At 36.9% G+C, this 21,994-nt stretch overlaps 1 protein-coding gene across 1 annotated transcript in view; it reads left to right on the forward strand.

Annotated features, from left to right (window-relative positions):
- DMD (dystrophin) overlaps positions 1 to 21,994 on the forward strand; it is a 2,317,639-nt gene that overhangs the window by 1,062,316 nt on the left and 1,233,329 nt on the right. Inside the window, exons 37-41 of the mRNA XM_063457949.1 lie at positions 1,234 to 1,404; positions 6,847 to 6,969; positions 10,647 to 10,784; positions 17,053 to 17,205; positions 18,424 to 18,606. Of these exons, the coding sequence (XP_063314019.1) occupies positions 1,234 to 1,404; positions 6,847 to 6,969; positions 10,647 to 10,784; positions 17,053 to 17,205; positions 18,424 to 18,606 (768 nt within the window). The remainder of the gene's footprint in view (positions 1 to 1,233; positions 1,405 to 6,846; positions 6,970 to 10,646; positions 10,785 to 17,052; positions 17,206 to 18,423; positions 18,607 to 21,994) is intronic.

A 21,994-nucleotide genomic window follows, 5' to 3' on the forward strand; every position in this document is an offset into this window, starting at 1 on the left:
CAAGCATTTTTAATTTATCAATTGACTGAATTTTAAATAATACAGGGTTCTGGTCCTCATTGACTGCTTTTGTTTTTATTCTGATATATTATGAATTCTGATGAAATGCTACAATTGTTACTAGAATAATGTCAGTATTCCATATAATTAACTTGGTCATTAAAAGGACCATACCGTTTACAAATTACAAATTACATAGTTTATTTTGTGGTTGCGGTCATAGTAGAGTAAGTTATGCATGCTGTAACTACCTAAAACTAAGCCATGCAATTTGTGCTTTGTCCTTGCTGTGCTACAAGAATATACATTTGAGGGATTACACTGGGCAGAAACACATGTTGAGAGTGGAGGGAAAGACCTCCAAGGGGAGGGCTATGTATGATCCAGAATACATATTTGGAGAAATCATGGAGATACAAGTTGGGAGAAACTATAGGGCAGAGTAGGGGAATGTATAAGGCTATGACATAGGCATCAAGGGTTAAGAGAACATAAATAAGGTATTTGATAGTGAATAGATGGGAGGGTGAGAGTGATTAATGGGTGAGATGGGGATAGATAAATAGCCATCAGACACATGGGGAGAGCTATGGAGAAAAAGGGTAAGACACAAGTGGGGAAAATGAGACAGATTTAGGACTGAGACAATATGGGATAGACACAGAAGAGAGAATGACAAGTGAGAAGGAGATGAGGAAAAGTCAAATAAAGGGATGGGTTATTGACTCTTGCGAAACTTACTGAAACTCAGTGCTCATTAGACGCACACAATGGGTTTTATAATAAATGCATTACATGGTGTGATGATACAGTGCAATGAGGGACATGCATGAGAGAGAGAACATATTTTTTAATAATGTACAATCATTTTATTACTCTTAAATATAGGTTTTTGCAAGTATATACATAAATGCAAGTATGAATGTATATTGGACATTGTGTACAGAATTATATGCATAGAGGTTTTCATATCTGTATTTGTTCATATGTATATCTTTCTTTTTAAATAATTGTTTATGGTTTTATTACTCCCAATCAGTTTCAAGCCAAACCAGAAACAAAGATCTGCTATATGATAGATATATGCATAGACACTGTAATGTGAAGCTATGCCTAATTCACATTAACTCTATAACGTATTGTAATGGGAAATATGCTATGATTATTCATACTTCATAAGAAATCGCTATTTTTTTTATACATCACTGACTTCTGTATATTGCATTGCCATAGATTTTAAAGTCAGAGCTGAATGATATCCAGCCAAAGGTGGATGCAGTGCGTGACCAAGCTGTAGAGCTGATGACAAACCGTGGTGATCCCTGCAGGAAAATGGTGGAGACCAAGCTGTCAGATCTTGACCAGCGATTTACTGTACTATGTAAAAGAATTAAAAGCGGCAAGGTATGATGGACGACCTAGATATAAAGCTTTTTGGAGATGTTACATGTTAAAAAGCAACAGTTATACACGCATACACACACACACACACATATATATATATATATATATATATATTTATTTATTTATTTATTATTGCCATTTATATAGCGCCAACAGATTCCGTAGCGCTTTACAATATTACGAGAGGGGGATTTAACTATAAATAGGACAGTTACAAATAAACTTACAGGAACAATAGGTTGAAGAGGACCCTGCTCAAACGAGCTTACATTCTATAGGAGGTGGGGTGTAAAACACATTAGGACAGGAATTTACAATCAAATAAGGTGGGCTGCCCTTTTGGAGAGGGCAAGAGACAGGTATGTGAGGTAAGGGTTAGTCTTGGAGGCCATAAGCTTTCCTAAAGAGATGGGTTTTAAGGCACTTCTTAAAAGATGCAAGACTAGGGGAGAGTCTGATGGCGGTAGGCAGGCTATTCCATAGGAAGGGAGCCGCCCGCGAGAAGTCCTGCAAGCGCGAGTTGGCCGTACGAGTGCGGACAACGGACAGGAGGTGGTCACGGGCAGAACGGAGAGACCGAGAAGGGACATACCTATGGATCTGTGAGGAGATATAAGAGGGGCTAGAGTTGTTCAGTGCTTTATAGGTGTGAGTTAGTACCTTGAATTGACTCCTATAGCATACAGGAAGCCAATGTAAGGACTGGCAGAGGGGTGAGGTGTGAGAGAAACGACTAGAGAGGAAAATCAATCTAGCAGCAGCATTCATTACGGACTGTAAGGGTGCAGTACGGCTATTGGGGAGACCAATCAGGAGAGGGTTACAATAATCCATGCGGGAAATTACTAGAGCATGGACAAGCTCCTTGGTAGTATCTGGTGCAAGAAAGGGGCGGATGCGGGCTATGTTTTTAAGATGGAATCTACAGGATTTGGCAACATGCTGGATGTGAGGCTCAAAGGTGAGACCAGAGTCAAGTATGACGCCAAGACAGCGCGCTTGCAAGGATGGACTGATGTTGGTACCACAAACTTGGAGGGAGAGCGAAAGAGGAGGATCAGTATTAGGAGGAGGAAAGACAAGGAGCTCAGTTATATATATATATATATATATATATTTTTTTTTAAATAACACACAAATACAAATTCATCAACACAGTAAAAAACGTAAAAAACTTAAAAAAACAAACGTAAAAAAAAAGGAAGATTCCAAGCACCAAAACAACTTTAGCTTAATGAAGTCATTTTAGTGTATAGCTCATGCCAATGCAGTATAACTGCTAAATGTTCTGCCATTTAGGAGTACAATCAGTTCTAGTAACACATCATATGGCTGTGATTCACACAATTTCCGTGCACATTTTCTGTTTGAACCTGTTTTGTCGCAGAGTCTGTTTAATTTAGAATTTCTTTCTTCAGAAAATCTTCTACACGAACCTCCTGTGTGTGATTACATTACAGTAAATTTAACAGAGCAGGAGATAAAAAACAAATTGAGTAAGCACACTGTGCTGTCACATCTGATTGGATATTAAACCTTTTTTTTTTTCATTCAGACTGTGTCAGTCACAGCCAGGGAAGGTGTGGCTTGGGCTGCATATCCAGAAACAAATGTGATTAACACATAAATGAAAGAGATTAGTGAGACTGCAGGGGCATAATGTGTACACTAAAACTGTTTCATTAAGCTAAAGTTGTTTTGGTCCTTTGAGTATTTTAACTTTAACTTGTTGTAAATAGGGAAAAAGACTAGGTACTATGTATAGTAGGTACTATGTATAGTACAAATAATAATAATAATAATAATAATAATAATAATAATAATACTCAGCTCTATTTGCACCATGCTAATTAAAATCAGTATTGTTCTGTAACAAAGATAGTGATGTCATAGGATATTTTAACATAGATTGATTATTCAATGTTTATATAATTTAAAACAGGGATTTAGTGTAATGATTTTTTTTTGCTTAGCTCATAAATTATTGTTTAAAGTCATGGGTTCTCATCTAACTGTACTTAATCAAAATAAATCTAAAGTCAATCACTACAACAACCATTAAGTGTTCATTAAAATGCCTCCCTTATTCAGTTTAAAAGCAGGTGTTCTAAAATAAGACCCTCCAGAACTGCACTATCTGGTATAAATGCATCATTTATGGTTAGCTCTAGCTGAAAAAATAGATCATGAAATAGTTATTTAAATTAATTTACATGATGGATTGCCATCATTACATTTTTATCTAAAAGAAGATGTAGTCAAAAAAAAGAAAAACATCTAACAAACGATTTTCAAATGAATGCATTTCATCACACAATGACTGACCATAAGTGAATCTAGAATCATTTATTAGCATACTTGTCAATATAACAGCAAAATGATCATTACAAATATATCACTAGGTGTTTGTATGCCATTGTAACCACCAAATGCCCTACTCACCCAGCACACAGTGTAACCCAATTCTTCACCACATTCCTTAAAACTCACATTATATTCTTCTAGGGTGCATTTAATCTATCTCTTTTAAATCTTTACTTATATTCTCATTGAGCTGCTACGTAACAATCCTAAATTAAAGGAATATTATAGCAGTAGGGGTACAAAGACATATCCTTAATGATATAGTGCTCTAGTCACCGTTTAGCCTACAGCACCTCCGCTCCCCCCCAGTAAGCAGTTGAAGGTGAGATTTACTCATCCTCTCCCCTGCCATGTTGCTATCTGCCTGCCATCCTGCCCACCTGACTGATCACAGCCAGTCCAGGGTTTCCTCCATAGAGAAGCATTGGGACACTAGTTCTCATAGTGATGCATTGATTCATAGTGTGGAGATGCTGAATGAATGTAGGTTCTGCAAAGGTTGCAGGAATGAAATACAGAAGGGTCTCTAGTGACCATCATAGTGACAGCACCTAGTGGTGTTACTAGGGAGCATTGTAAACACTTACTCTGTCTCCAATGGCAGCATTTACATTGAAAAGCATACGGGCACAACAAACTGTTGATTGAAAAAATATTTGACCTTTCACATATCTCCAATTCTAATGTTTTTTATGTTAATAAAAACATTTTTTAATATAAGTTCATTCATCACAAAGGAAACCCTTATATTTGGATTTCTGATTACAAATATCTGGTATATTATCTATTAGGGCCTTTAATACTCTGTGATAAAGCAACCTCTATAGGTAGAGAATCTTGTTTTTGTTGGTGTAGAAAAGCCTTTATGTTGCTATTTGCTAAATGTCATTTGTTTACTTTTCTACTTATGACTTTTAACTTTTAGAGGACTGTCATTTCACCAGAGAGCTATTTATATTGTTTTTGAATATATCTATACAATTTTATTATTGCTTCGCCCAAAGTGACTTCTAGCTAAAGTAAATATGATCAACTTTGTTAGATTTCTTCATAACTAGTATCTTCAGTCACCTATTTTAAAATTTAATGTATCCAGTTCGATAATCTATTCTCACCAACAGAACCACATTGATTTATATGTAGTTCTATTTCCGCCATTCCCATTAATGCTCTTTTTATACATGACAGTACCATACTGCTGATTGACATTGCATATTGTTCCTTATCTCTTTCCCAGTCTGTTCTTCTATTATTTCCAAGTCCTTCACATTTACCAATATTATTAATTCTACAACATTTAAAATATATATTTATCCTTGTGCTTAAAAAGCATAACTTTGCATGTGTCTACAACAAATTGTCTACCATGTGTCTGCTCAATCCAATCCCTGTGTAGAGTAGCATCCTACTGAGACTGTATAACCATAACTATTATAATAGTGTGATAGTTGATATCTGGTAAAGTATCATAAATAAAAGGATGGAGGTCAATCTGAGATAGAAAATGCTATCATCATCATTTGCAGCACCCTGGATAAGACACATCTGCGGGGCCTTATTTGTCATAGTAGGACTCTCCTCTATAATCCGAAGAGCCAAATCCAGTTTGTATAGTGAGCTTCTGTATGGAACTATATCAGTTATTTACCCTCTTTTAAAATATAATATGCCACCAAACCTTCTTCTTTTACCCCAAAAAGCATCCTGCTCAGATCTATGTATCACCTACATCCATGCTGTATTCCAGTGTGTGTCACGTCTTCCAATTCTTTAGCAAGGCCAAATCAATGTGACACTTAAAATGCTCTTTACACAGTCTCATCAATCTAGAATAATGCTTCCATTAGCATGCCACATGATCATGCAACTCTGACACTCCACAATCAATTCCCTAAGACCTCCAGGTCTAGCCTCTACCTTGTACCACCATAGTAAGTGGTACCCTAAAAACTATATCTTCTTAAGAATCACCCCTAAATAGTCTCTGTAATATTTAATCATTCCTAAACAATACAGGTATTTAATTTATAATTTAATTGCCTTGCTAGCCTCTTTGTAAATTTTTCTGTGTATAAGACGACCCCTATTTTTTGAGCCCAAAACTAAGAAATCAATATTTTAAACATCAAATAGAGCAACTTTGATATTTTAGAGGTGACTTCTGTGGAGAACCTCTTCTGATTCTCATGCCTCTCCTGTGCTACAGTACTCTCTGAAGTTAATGGCTCTATAGTGCATGCTGGGAGACTACTCCCACAATACAGCATGTAGTGTGAGGGCATGCTGGGATATCACAGTAGTATTCCCTCTGCTCCCTGGTCCCCATTTCCTCCTCCATAAATATAAATCAGAAAGCAAGACCTATCTGAAGTGGACCATAGCTTAATATGGTTGGTCCTTTTATGGTGTGGCATGTCTCTGGAGGTAAGTGCTGATGTCTGCTTCAGCTCCCACGCATATAGGGACCTCTTCCTCCTTGCCACAGAATTCATAAGTTGATCAGGAGGAGGGAGGGCAAGTATGTGTGTGGGCCATAACACACTGAAATGCAGCAGGCGCCATCTTAACTTAGGCCACGCGCACAAGTGGTTTTTTGTTTTGTTTTGTTTTCTTTAGTTTTTTTCACCTTTGCAGTGACATTCTGTGTATAAGACGACCCCAAATGTTATACTAAAATTTTTGAAAAAAACATAGTCTTATACATGGAAAAATACGGTACATAACCACGGTACGTAACTGCACTGTGTTTCCCATAATCACTAAATTTATTTATTTTTTGGTTTCTAATAAAATAATTCTGGATGATAAAATGATTAATAAAATGCATTATTGTGAATGCTCTTCTGCCTTGACTTAATTCCATCTTGTGTCTACTAATACTTTGAATAGTACAAAATAATATTAAGTAAAACAGAATGATTGTACAATAGACTAAAACAGTTAATCCAGTAGTCAAGTTAGAAGAAAACCATTATGAAGCAATGCAATTATCTTGTAATACTGCATAACTGAACAATCTGCTTACTTAAGTTGTAAAAAAAGTTAATGTTCTAAATAACATTCTCTTTTTTTCTACAGGCTATGGTCTCTTCAAAGGAATTGGAGCAATTTAATTCTGATATACAGAAATTGCTTGAACCACTCGAGGCTGAAATTCAACTGGGAGTGAATCTTACAGAAGAAGACTTCAATAAAGATATGGTAAATTGGTTGTGATGGAGACTTGAAATGGTAAAGTGCTGAAAATAAGAAAAAAGTTTAAATTCTGTACTTACGCTTAGTCTTCATATCTACAGAGTTATGTTCAGAGTTGTGTGTGAGGCTTCTTTTGAAATCTAATTATAATGACATTGTTAGGAAACAAATCATTTCCTATTTGCAAAACATTCTCATTTTATGGCTACACAGCAAAATTAAGAAATGCAAGCTGATATGTCTTTATTAGTGATGTCCTGAACGGTTCGCTGGCGAATAGTTCCTGGCGAACATAGCCTGTTCGCGTTTGCCACGGACGGCGAACATATGCGATGTTCGGTCCGCCCCCTATTCGTCATCATTGAGTAAACTTTGACCGTGTCCCTCACAATCAGCAGACACATTCCAGCCAATCAGCAGCAGACCCTCCCTCCCAGACTCTCCCACCTCCTAGACAGCATACAATTTAGATTAATTCTGAAGCTGCATTCATTTTTTTTTTGTATTATTTTTTTTTTGTGTTTATTATACATTATCCTCCATAGCCAGTAACCTGTGTTTATTATACATTATCCCCCATAGCCCGTAACCTGTGTTTATTATACATTATCCTCCCATAGCCAGTAACCTGTGTTTATTATACATTATCCCTCCCATAGCCAGTAACCTGTGTTTATTATACATTATCCCTCCCATAGCCAGTAACCTGTGTTTATTATACATTATCCCACCCATAGCCAGTAACCTGTGTTTATTATACATTATCCTTCCATAGCCAGTAACCTGTGTTTATTATACATTATCCTCCCATAGCCAGTAACCTGTGTTTATTATACATTATCCTCCATGATAATGCAACACTTACAACAATCAAGTAACATACATTCATATAAAATGTAAGTTACTTAGCCAGTCAGTGTAATGACAGGAATGAATAAGTAGATAACTCCCTAATTCCCACGGTATTAGGGAGCTATCTACTAAAAGGCTGAAAGACCTAAATTGGTCTTTCAGCCAAATTTAATACGCTGTGTAATTTGACTCATAACTCTCTGATTGGTTACTTAATCCACCAATCAGAGAGTTATGAGTTAAATTACACAGCGTGGGAAAATTCCAAAGAACTTTCCCACGCTGTGTAAAATAACACAGAGTACTCTGATTGGTGGATTTCAAACCAACCAATCAGAGTGCTGTGACAGGTAAATGGAGAGACTTACCTGTCAGTCTTTTCATTTACCTGTCAGAGCACTCTGATTGGATGGCTTAAACCCACCAATCAGAGTGCTCTGAGCCTAATTGCAGGGTGGGGGAAGGCTTTATAGCCCTGCATAGCTCAGTCTAATTGCGTCGGTTATTATGGATATTTATTTGGCCTTTCTTGGGGCTGAAAAAAAGAAGATTTTAGAAGAAAGAAAACATCGAATGGTAAGTTTATTTTTATTTATTTTTACAGGTATTTAGTTAACGGTCCCCCCTCATTATTTTTAGGGTGAGGGGGGTAGGTAGGAGTTTATTTTTGGGGGGAGGGGGTGACTAGGGGTTTGGGAACCCCTAGTCACCTGGGGGAGGGGGGTTAAATTTTCATTTAGGGCCCTCACCCACCGCTCAGGGGTGGGGGCCAGGGGGAGGACATTAGGTCCCCCCCTTATTCTTGTTTAGGGCCCCCACCCACCGCTCAGGGGTGGGGGCCAGGGGGGAGGACAATAGGTCCCCCCCATTTGTATTAAGGGCCCCCACCTGCCGCTTAGGGGTGGGGGCCAGGGGGGAGGACAATTGGTCCCCCCCCTTATTTTTGTTTAGAGCCCCCACCCACCACTCAGGGTGGGGGCCAGGGAGGAGGACAATAGGTCCCCCCCAGTTTGTATTTAGTGCCCCCACCCACCGCTCAGTGGTGGGGGCCTGGGGGAGGACATTAGGTCCCCCCCTTATTCTTGTTTAGGGCCCCCACCCACCGCTCAGGGGTGGGGGCCAGGGGGGAGGACAATAGGTCCCCCCATTTGTATTTAGGGCCCCCACCCACCGCTAAGTGGTGGGGGCCAGGAGGGAGGACATTAGGTCCCCCCTTATTCTTGTTTAGGGCCCCCACCCACCGCTCAGGGGTGGGGGCCAGGGGGGAGGACATTAGGTCCCCCCCTATTCTTGTTAGGGGCCCCTACCCACCGCTCAGGGGTGGGGGCCAGGGGGGAGGACATTAGGACCCCCCCAATTTTTATTTAGGGCCCCCACCGCCGCTCAGGGGTGGGGGCCGGTGGGGAGGACAATAGGTACTCCCCCTTTTTTTACTTTAGGGCCCCCACCCGCTCAGGGAGGGGGGACCCTTTTTTATTTTTTTTTCATCACTATTGTGACCAGAAAGAGTCCCTGTGGGTTTTAAAATTTGCCTGCCCATTGACGTCTATGGCGGTTCGCCCGGTTCGCCCGTTCGCGAACATTTGCGGAAATTCGCGTTCGCCGTTCGCGAACGGAAAATTTTATGTTCTCGACATCACTAGTCTTTATTTTTCTGTATACAGTTAAAAACGAAAAAGTAATAAAAATAAATAAATCTTAAAATAATTTCTACCTACTTTTATGCACTAATGAAAAAGAATATGTATTTGAATGCACGCATATTAAGGTTCTTAAAAGACCACTATAGTCACCCAGACGCTTCAGCTCAATGAAGTGATCTGGGTGCCAGGTCCCCCGGGTTTTAATCCTGCAGCTGTAAACATAGCAGTTTCAGAGAAACTACTATGTTTACATTGCAGGGTTAATCCAGCCTCTAGTGACTGTTTTCCTGACAGCCGCTAGATGCGCTTCCACGCCACTCAATGCGAAAATCGCATTAAGCACGCAGAATGTTCATTGGCTCTGGCCGCGAAGGCGCATTCGGCTCCACTCACGAGCTGACGTCGGGGGGAGGGGGGAGAGGTCACCAGTGCTGGAGCCCCGGCGCTGGATTATGGTAAGTGGCTGAAAGGGTTTTAACCCTTTCAGCCCAGCAGGAGGGGGACTCCGAGGGAGGGGGTGACCTAATAACCCTATAGTGACAGGAAAATGAGTTTATTTTCCTGACACTATAGTGGTCCTTTAATTCACTGTTTAGTCTAAAAACCCATTGACCACTCTTGCCACTCCTTGTGTATTTAGCACATAAGTAGCCTCCTTCATGCCCCATCCCCACAGAAACCTACTATATGTGTGGTGTTGTTAAACGTATTGAATGGGGGCTCTGCAGTTTTCATTGTGTAATGTGGGGGTACTCAGGACAATTAAACTGGAGGGATCACCAAGTACTCACTGGTTCAACCGCTATTTGACTGGTGCTGTAGTTAATATAATGGAGATGATGGGATTGCAAATTAAATCTGTCCCAATATTATATAATGGACTGGACAGTGTTAGGAAATCAGAGAACTGATGCACTGCCGGAAATGACTCAATGCTGATATTTGACTGTTAATAGTTGTTAGAATAGAGGTTATAGTAATTACTAATCCACCTGCTCTGCTCCCAGAATTGAATAAATAAAGCATGCTTGTTATACTAATATTTTGGCAGGAACAATTAATTTCTCGTGAGAATTCTTGCAATTCCTTTTTGTTTCATTTGTTTTCACCTTCCTCTTGTTGTGATCTACAATGTATTTTAATATGATTTCATAATAAATGTTGTTTTCTTGCTCTTCTTGTGATCAGAGCGACGATAATGAGGGACTTGTGAAAGAACTGCTGCAAAGAGGAAATAATCTTCAACAAAAAATTGTTGATGATAAAAAGAGAGAAGAAATCAAACAACAACAACATCTTCTACAGTCTAAACATAATACACTTAAGGTATTCTTTGTGAACTATAATGTGAAAGTTATTATTTATTTGGCTTGAGCAGTTACTATTTAACCAATCTCAGTACCAAGGGTAAGTGCTAACTTGAGCGGAAACGGCAGAGATATAAAATAGTAATGTCAAGAGATGTCATTCACTCTCGGAATTTCACTTTTTATTTTTAATCAGATGTTTAATATATGAATAGTTTTAAATTTGGGTTCTAAATTAATGTAATAGGCTTCTTTTGTGTAAATGAGGTTTATGTTTATTTTATTATGAAAGTTTAAAGCACATTGAATTGTTTCAGATTTGTACATTTCCAATGTTAAAAAGTGACATGATCTATTGAAAAATGTATGGTTTTAAGTTGTTCTGTCACCTTCTGAGGTCTTTGCATAATTTGCAAAGATCCCTTATGATGAATTTGCCATCTGGTGGCTGCAGGGTGCCAGAGACAGTACGTTTTTCTTACCTGAACCTGTCCCCTGCAGCTGACATCAGCGTCCGTTGGGCCCTGTTCAGCTCCTGGTGCTTCACCTGAGAGGAGCCAATGCCAGTGCTGTACTCTCAGGCATGTGGAAGAGTACAACACTGAGTTCTACGGAGGAGATTGCTTTTGACACTAAAATGATTTTGCACTACCATCTCATTCCCAGCTAAAACCTCTTCAGATTTCATCCTTTCAATGGGTAAACAAGATCATTATTGAAATAAGTTACATTCTGTTGGCCTTAGAGCATTAATCCAAACATCATAACTACTTTGACCCTTTGTAGTTATGATACCATAAGTCTCCTTGAACCATTCGTCGGTAAGAGTGCAAGCCATGTTAAAACTTTAAATCATGGCAACCGAGGTGCTGCTGGTTTCTGCAGTTCATTCATTAGCTTAAAGCATCAGTTAAGCTCTTTCAGTCAATGAATGAACCACAGTACAAACCTTATGTTTAGAACTAACTTTTGCAAGCCAAAAACTATTTTCCTAGGCTGACTAATAAAATCTGCTGAAGATGAAGTTACACCTCACACAGAATGCTGTTATATTTCAGTATGCGTAACATTTAGCTGAGGAAAAAGATAAGCAAATTATATACTTTAGACCAGGGGTCAGCAACCTATGGCACGTGTGCCATGAATGGCACTCGAGGTACCTTTGCACGGCACTCAGGGCTGCCAGAGCCAAACAGACTTTGGACTATCAGGAGTCCTAGTGGGCTTTCAGATATCTTATAGTGCAAAGCAGTGGTGATTGCATGTGTTGATGGACAATCCTTAATTAACTCCTCCCAGCACTTGTGAATGAGAATCCGCACTGGAGAAGAGCAGCACTGTCCTTGACCTTTTACTGGTCAGCCTGGTCCCCACTGGACCCCAGGGAAGCCACCAATACTGCTTAACATACACAGAGTCGCAGACATAGCCTCCTCATCATGCAAATAATATGAACAGCCCACAAACAAACATACACACACACAGTCCCCACAAACACAGCAACACTGACAAATCACATTCATGCACACAACCCCAAAAGCAGCCTCACATGCAATACCACAAATAGCCCCACAGATACACACACCACCAAAAACACTATGTGACATATCATCCACAACACAATTCAAGAAGTAGCCCCCATAAACAGCCCACATTCATAGGTATTATACACAATGCCACAAACTATTCATGAACACATACAATATAAAAGCCCACATATGTGCAAATAGAATGCAACAAAGCAACTGCAGCAACCATATTCAACACAAGCAGAATATGGCAACATACACAACTCAATTTTTTAAAATAGGACCGTCACGCAAAGGACATCAAGATATTCTTTTGGCACAATGCTACTAAAAGGTTGCCTGCCCCTGCCTTAGACTATTTAGTGTTTGAGGTAACACTGTGGTTCATTATGGGTGAGATAATCTAAGATCCCTTGTAGAACATCTCATATGATGAGGGAATATTAATTGGGAAGATAAAGAATATTTCTATCTATCTATCTATCTATCTATCTATCAATCTATCTATCTTTTAATTTGTCTGTCTGTCTGTCTATCTATCTTTTGCATGACATTTAATTGAGTTCCATTACTGCATTAAGACAATCTCTGAAAAGGAAAGATGGTATGGTTAGGAGAGCGTTAATGTTCTAAAATATTTAGGTTGGGTTTAAAAACGAACTAGAGATTATTGAGGAACACACAGAGAGCTCAACTTAAATTTCTTCTAAATGCTGGACATGTAAATGTCTTTCTACTTAATGGAATCACTACTTAATGGAATTGAAGGCTTCCATAGCTAAATATTTAGCATTATCTCTAATTATGACAGAGTTGAGATCTCTTGTAGAGCGGCTCATACAATGTGGAAATATGCATTGTAAAGATGAAGAATCTCTCTCCTATTTTGTTAATGGATTATGAAAATCTGCATGCCTCTCATTATGTGAAGACTAAGGAGAGAACCTTAAGAGTATTAGCATTGATAGCTTTTTGTATGCCCACATAGTCCATGTTATTCAATAAGGATCTGAGCAAGTTAATATTTGAATGGCAAAATGTAGGCACAAATACCCCATACCGTCTGCTATCCGTTTCCAAACATTGTCATTCTAGTTTGCATTTGCTACAATTTGGAGTTTAGTATCTATCTATCTATCTATATCTTTTGTATAACATTTAATTGACTATCAGTACTGCAGAAAGACAATCTCTGAAAATAAAAAGTTTGTATGGATAGAAGAGAGTTAATGTTCTTTAAAATGTTCAAGGTGGGTTTAATAATGAACTAGAGATTATTGAAGGAACACCCAGAGAGCTCAACTTAGGTTTGTTGTAAATGCTGGACTTGTAAATGTCTTTCTGCTTACTGGAATCAAAGGCTTCCATAGCTAAAGATCTAGCATTATCTCTAATTATGTTCTTTAAACCTTTCCTATAGGGCACTTCATTACTAGTTGTGTTTTCAAGAAGTGAGGTCATCGATTTTCATTTTTTTGTTGCTCAATGAAGGCATTCACCCTTGACAGATAAAAACTCAAAGGAATATTGATTGCTTTAAGAAAATGTAAACAGAATTTTATTGAATTAACATAGTTGGGATTTGTACTTTGGAGCGGTCATTAGGTTTTTAAAATAGCTTTATTTTCTCTTGACTATTTATATTGTATTATAAAAGCTGCATTAATAAATGAGGTAAGCTCATCTATTGATTGACCAATATACTTATAAGTACACAATGGTGAGATCAATATTATTGTTTACACATACGTGACCATCATATCATCCTGACATTTAGTATGTTTACAAAGAAACCACGCGGTTATATTTGAAATGACTTTTGAATTTGAAATGAGTTGTTCAACTAATAATACGATTCAGAATGTGAGAAAATACATTTGGGAACCATGGTCACTTATAATGAGAGAAAGGGGAACGAAGGACTGAATTTTTGTTTCCTGATTTTCAGTCAGGGGATCTTTAAAGGAACCCTGTAAACAACGATCCAGCTTGCTGAAGGGCTCTAGAGATTATCAGAGTGACTCTTTTGCCTTATTTCATAAAAGTGCTGATTTCAAGAGAAGTTGGAACTTTAAGTTATCTTCTCTGTTGTACCCATCTGACTCCCGATCCCTACTGACTGCTCTTCCTCACATACTTTAAGCACTTTCTCTAAGCAGATGTGAGGCTTCTCACAGAGAAGCATTGGTTTCCTAGACTTCACCTTCCAAGCAGTCCATCAGACATCTGAGAAGGTGCTCTTCAATATGCACTGTTACTTGCAATGGGTGACCAGTGAGAGGCTAAGAGCATCAGCTGACACTCTCAGCCAATCATTAGCACCCAATGCTTTCCTTCATTACAGCTGCTGAATAGAAAATTGAGAGATGAATGCAGATGGGAGTAATGTAGATATTAAACCATTAAAAATAAGATTACGTTGTTTAGATAGTCTCTTTCTTTTGGCCAATGGGTCTTATTTTTTTAAATTTAAAGACTGTAAGTGATCAGGATACATTGTTGCAATACACATCACCAAAGTCAGTCTTTATAGGACAGACGCTATGCCGATAAATGTTTGGGAGAGAATAAGCCTCACCACAATAATTTCCCTTTTTTCTTTTTTTTTTTTTTCCTTTATAATCTCTTTTTTATAAAAGCTGCTAAAAGAGGATTTCGATTTAAAATGCCTTTCATTCTTGCAGAAAAGGAAAATTAACCAAGAGAAAAAGACACAGCACAGCGCGATACACACAGATAAGCATATCCATACAAAAATAGAGACAAATAAACATTGCTGACAAAGAATACAGATCAAAACAGGCCACATGTAGCGAAACAGATATCAGTAAATGCAAATGATATCTCACCAGGGGTCATTGCTAGCCTTTCTTTTCATACATGGCACATTTTCTCGATGCTACTAACTTTGTATTATGTCAGACTGTGAAACAAGAGAAGGAAATATGACACATCATTCAAATATTTTTATTTAAATAGAATAGTGTAGATTTTTTTTACAATCATATAAATTTAACATTTATAAATAAATTAAGGAACATCCTATATTTTATCAATAGCAACTAGTTCTTAATCCCTAATATTGTTTAACTGGGCCCCACATAACAAGGAAGCACATAGCACTAGCTTTGTGGTGACATAGTCTACAGTTGTAGAATTAGCTTTCTGATGCATTCGTAAGGTGTAATAATTAATAAAATTAAATGCCACATTCGTTAGACTATTTCCAGTAGTTAATCAAAATGGGACAACAGTTCTGCTACAGTAAACAATATGCTGTTGGACATTTTCGGTGCATAGCAAATATCAAGTGCTTGCAGAGGCACTTGGAGCGGTGGCATTTTTTCAACCTCTGTGTGCCGTATGTAAATTTGATTAGTGACTTATAAACTAAGAAAGTTGCAAATAATAAAACCACTTTTTAACTTTTGTGGTGCAATCGGATCCAAAACACGAGACATAGGGTTTACCTATAGTTATCTGTGGTGACACAATAGCTAGATTCAGTAGTTTATTACTAACATTTTTTTATGGATAATTATTTATTTGTACTAATTTAATTATTTGTTTATTTGTTTGTTTAACAATTATTATATTGCACAGGGTTACAATCCAGAGATACATTAAGCAAATTTTGGTTTCTCAAGTGTGTTATATTCAACAATGTAGTCATCAATCAGTAAGCGATAATCCAGTCCCTGAGTAAAGTATTTGTGCAGATTAGAAATAAACTCTCAAATCTTTGGCTTCAGGTGAAATCAAACTGTGCTAATATAATTGTGCAATCATCACCCAATTTTTAAAGGTACATAGTAGAAAAGCTAATTTTACAATTATCAAAAAACGTGTGGAATCATAAAAAAATTTATTTGAAATTGACCAGATGAAGTGCAACTGCAAAATCTAAGCCATTAGTAAAGAAAATTAAGCAAAGTGAAAGCCAAGCATTTGTGTCTGCTTTGTATAACTCCTCGCCACATTAGTTACTGCAAACATTCTTAAGAACTCTGTAGCCCCTATTTTTTTATATCATGTAATTCTGTGCTTTAGCTGAAGCTCTCTTGCATGTTTATTCACAAGTCTATGGCTGAAATCACTTGTGTAAAATAAATACATGCCACCTTAGTCTTTATTGAAAGCTACTGCAAATGTGTCATGCAGATGGTACTTGCATTTAACTCTTTAGTACATGCTAATTTTTAAATAATTAGTATCACACAAACTAAACATGGCTTTAATTTCTGTTAAATTTTTATATGTTGGGTGTAGTTTATCAAACTGTGTTGCCCATAACCTGACATAAATGTATGTTATTTATTTGGAAGAGATACATTAACACATCCCGTAATTAATGATGCAAATATATCAGCCAATGACCATGACACCCCATGTGTGGTATACATCAGGGGTGCCCAAAATGTAGATCCCCAGATGTTGTAGAACTACAACAACCATGATGCTTTGCGTGCCTTTAGAATACATTTAGAATGACAAAGCATCATGGAAGCTGTAGATTTAACATTTCTGGGTATATTCTTTTTGGACAGCCCTGGTATACATAAAAGATTACCCATAAAAAACATATGTAGGCATTTTCCATAAAATCTATATTGTTCTGTCAAAAAATAACTTGACAATCCAGTGCTACATTTCTAATTTATTGTATGTCATATTCATGTAAGGTGGTATATTTTTATTATTAAGTAATAATTCTGAACTAACACTTGTACCATTTGAATGGCATTTTACCCAATGCAGGATTTAAGGTCTCAGAGAAGGAAAAAGGCATCAGAGATCTCACATCAGTGGTATCAATACAAAAGACAATCTGAAGATCTGTTGAAATGTTTGGATGATATTGAAAAAAAAATAGCCAGCCTACCGGATCCTAAAAATGAACAGAAGCTTAAGGTATTCTTTGATAGTTTATCTGTGGTTTTCTCTGTTTATTGACTTGGTAATTATAAATAATATATTAACTACATAATAAACATATATATTAACAATATATATATTTAACAATGGTTTATTCATTCATTTGTGCATTGTGGTGTATTAATAAAAAAACGTTTCAAAAAGTTAAATGGAGAAAAACCTAAAATAAGTGGAGATATTTTGTCAAATTAACCACACCGTAAATTGCAGTGTCTAAAAATCTCCTACCAACTTAAAAAAGAATTTGAAAATAATTATTTATTAACAATTATACTATTTAGTGTTGAATTTGTTGGTTTCAAAGTCACAACACATTGCTGTTAATAGGCCCAGTCCATTTTTCAATTTACTGTTATTATTTTGACCCTGGCTAGTTAATATATCCTTAGCTTTTGGGTAACTGGTTCAAGTTCTAGAGTGAATATGTTCTGTGTACATGTATATCATGTAGTATCTGCCTGACTTGTACTATTATAACAAATGTCTACAATGTTAAACTGTGTTCTCTCATTTAATCTTATGACTACCCAATTCACATCCGCTTGGCACTAACAGGGTTAACACTGCTTAAAATGTAACCTGCATGTACAATGGATATTCTTTAATGCATTGCATCACTTGGAATGTTTGTATTAAATGTATTAACTTGTGTTGTTGTGTATCTTTGTTTCAGATGAACTAATCACTAGCAGTACTTGGATGAACCCCCATTTTAGCACACTTCATTCGTCAAATCATGTTCATCATATGTTTTTGTCCAATCACCAAATCTGTCAACAGAATCCAATGATTTTCCCTCATCCTTTTATTTTGCTTTCATTATTGCTTTAGATTAACATTTAGTATAGAAAAAAAGTAATTAAACATTAATGATCATTGTTTGTATGTCATATCCCCTTGACAATTTACTTAAGTAATGCCAAAAACCCTGCTGTATGAGGCATCTCCATGAAAAAGATAACAATCCAAGTATATTCATATATATACAAGCCCTGAGATACCACCTATAAGTGATCCTTAGCATTTTACTGATTTCATTTTAAGTTTGTTGATGTATATCTAATTTGTCACAATAAAGTAGGAACATGAAACTCGTGAACAGTGTTGCCAGATGTATTGTTCTGCTGCTTCTAATGCAAGTTGGTTAATTAGTTAGCTAACTGCCCTGGGCCCTGTATTGGTTTTGCTCACTAGGAGATTGATGGAGAATTGGAGAAGAAGCAAGAAGAAATGAAAGCACTGAACAGGCAAGCAGAAAGTTTGTCTAAGAACGGGGCTGCCAGAGCAGTGGAGCCAACTCTGATTCAACTTAACAAGCGCTGGCGAGAAATTGAGAGCAAATTTGCTCCGTTCAGAAGACTGCACTATGCACAAATTGTGAGTTGTTACTGGCAAACCCATTTGTTTGCAACTAACCAAATTCTACTAACTATAAGACAAAGATTGTGCAGTTTGACCTCTGCCACGCCTGGGGATAATTCACTATTACATAGCAACAGCACTGGAGGGGTTAATTATAAAGAGCAATACTGGGGCAAGGTTCTAAAGGTGGAGTAGTTCCATCGGTACCGATGGCGATTTCTTTACTTTTAGAACTATGCCTTATCATTTCTGTTTATATCTAACTCACACTATACCTAGCTTCTAACTCAAGCACACAAGAGCCAGCTACAAACACAGTCTGCCATTAATGCATGCTGCTTCCATCATTATTCCATAACATTTCAATATCAGACTAGTAAAATAGACTTTCAGAACTCCATCCCATGCAATGTTCCTCTTTTTATTTTGTATATATTCAACTTTTTTCAAACTTTTGGATTCTCTCTAATCTCAAGTCTTATGTCATTTATGATAGCATAAGAAATGAGTTGAATTTGTAAAACATGTTATAAACAAAAGTAAATATTATTTGATGCTTTGTTGATCTATTGATGTATAGGAACTCTGCAAATCATAGAAGCAATGATTTAGGTTGTAGTTATCTTGTCAAGCCAATTCCTAACATAGATATGTCTGTCTGTCTATGACCTATCTATTTATCTGTCTTTCTATCTATCTATCTATCTATCTATCTATCTATCTATCTATCTATGTATGTATCTATCTATCTATCTATCTATTTATTAAGTTACAGTCTATTAAAGGAATTATTTTAAGGTAATATGTGTAGAATTTAAACAGGCTCTATTTTAGTAAATGTTAAATTGTGCGTTTTAGTTAAAATGAAAATGCAGGTATTACCTTAATTATGGACATGACAAAAATAACACTTTACGTTTCCCAAACACAAAATGTTTTGTAAATATTGCTTATGCTTCTTAAATAACTGCTGGCAAAAAAAAAAAAAAATACTGTATTGAAAATTAAATAATAATATAAATGGATAAACATTTGATGCATTTAATGTCTAGCATAAATATTCACAAATAAGGTAATTATTTACTAATATTTTTATTTTTTATTTTTTTTTACTAAACCATGTGATTAATTTTAAAAAAGGAATTGCCTATTGTAGGCCTGATTGCCCAAACTGGAAAATAGCTGGACTGGAAAATGTTACTGGATTTGGCTATTATAATTTAAAATTTGCAAACTTTAGTAACAATATTTTCTTTAGAGTGAAGCATTGTGTTAACAATGCACATTTGTTTGCATATAATTTACCATTCCAAAAATGTGCATTTTTTTATCGTTTGCATAAATAATTTCCTTAAAATTTACTTTTCGCTAACTGCAGCGCTTGCCTCTGCAGCTAATGGAGATCCACCCTCTTTCTGTCTAGAACTTCCTTCATTATTAGTGCTGTGAATCATCCAATCAAATGCCTTCTGAGAAGAATCACTGAGGGGACATCTGCAGTCCAAAGCTTCTCCTACCATTTTAGATATAGTGATTTGTATAAAATACTTCATAAATTATGGCTGTATTAGTTTGAGTGCCATTTTTAAAAAATATTACATTTTATATGGCCACTTGAGCTAGTGTGGACTAAAAGTCTTATCAGGCAAAGGCTAGCACTGGATGGTGATTGGAGTAATATTCCATGTAAGATGTTTTGCAAGTTGGCTATTTTAGCTCTCATCAGCTACAGATATAAAATTTTACTGAGCATGGTAGGAACTATAGTTGAGCAAGCATATTCAGGTTAATGCAACAAATTCCCAAAATAGTAACTTGTCTTTTGAACTGTGTCTACTAAATCTCGGCAGAACAGAGATTTAAAAAAAAAGAACCAATTTTCTTGTTATTATGTATTAGCGAGTCGGAGAATTAGACTACCAGAGACCCAAACAAGAGGAGCTTTCATACTTTATAAATTACTCAATACGCGATGGGTAGCCTTTCCAAGGTTTCTAGGTTTGTTTGTCCCGGCATCAGATGCAAAAGTTGCACAAAGCTGATTTTGCCAGCCAGGACGAGAGTATTCTAGCAGGCTGATTGATAATCCAGGGTCATGACCTTACACAGAGCAATAAAATGTATTTATCTCCATAATTATATATTATTAAAACAAAAGACAGCAGGGAGGTGGTACCTTAACCATTTCAGTAAGAGGAAGTGGTAAAGGTGCATGCAAAACTCTTTGACCATGCTTTTGTAAGCAGGTCTTTTTCATGTAATTGGAAACATATAGAGTTACCAATATCATTGGATACAAAAGAGAATGTGTTGAGTAATACAGTTTGTACAATTAGAAAATGTACACGTTAATCCAAGAGCAGTAGCAATAACAAAAGAAACGAAATAATACAAGAACAACATAATACAAAACATCAAGTTCATCGCAATGTCAGACAAAATCATAATCACACGTTATCCCACCAGACAGAGGACACTGACAATCCCCACCCTCGAGCTCCTGTTGGGTATGGCTCTACCACATCCTACATTTTGTGACTCTAGGTAGGTAGCTGAGTGCAATTCCCTTCTCCCCTACCTTGTAGGGTATCTGGTACCATCATATATTTTACTGTAGGACAATAATACGCTATCTAAGAAGAGCAGCAGCATGGATCAAGTGCTCACGGTCAGCTCAGGAAGAATTCTGGCCGGAAGATAGACCAATAATAATGTTACTACAATAAAATGTCTGCCACATCTGGAGCATTATGGTTTGGGGTATTTTGCCTGCTAAGGCTCCAACCTGGGCTCCACTTTTTGTTGCTGGGTTTAGTAAGTGTAGCCATAAATTCGTATGAACAGTTAGTATTTAATTTATCAATTTGTTCCTGTAGGGAAGAATTTGTTTGACTTTTCCATTTCAGAGCTATTAAGTGCCTGGCTGCGAGAATTAAATGTGCAGCTAGGGTACGGTGACACCAGGGAAGTCCCTAAACCCAAGTATTGAAGTAAATCCTGTACTTGGATGCAAAATACTGATGGGCGTGCTTAATGACTGCACAAACCTCCAACTGTTTGGGCTAACAGATTAATTACTCTGATGTAATCTATCCGGCATCTAGTTTCATCTGTAAACAAATTTCCTGTGGGCCTCATGAATTCAATTTTTAAACCAACCACAACCTGTAGTTTGAAATTATTTTTTTTATTATTTAAAATACATTTTGACCCTCACAAAAACCGCTGAGAGTGAACACTATTTAGATTGTGTGCAAACATTTATTGAGAGCAACCTGACCTTTTTTATAAGCTGTTACTAACAATATAAGTAGTAATGGATTCTTGGCTCCAGGGGTTTTACAAATCTGAAGGGTAAAAAAATCAATCATCCATTCATTAAAATATATTCGCTCTTCACAAA

This window comes from Pelobates fuscus, chromosome 1, assembly GCF_036172605.1.
Source record: "Pelobates fuscus isolate aPelFus1 chromosome 1, aPelFus1.pri, whole genome shotgun sequence".
Taxonomy (NCBI): domain Eukaryota; kingdom Metazoa; phylum Chordata; class Amphibia; order Anura; family Pelobatidae; genus Pelobates; species Pelobates fuscus.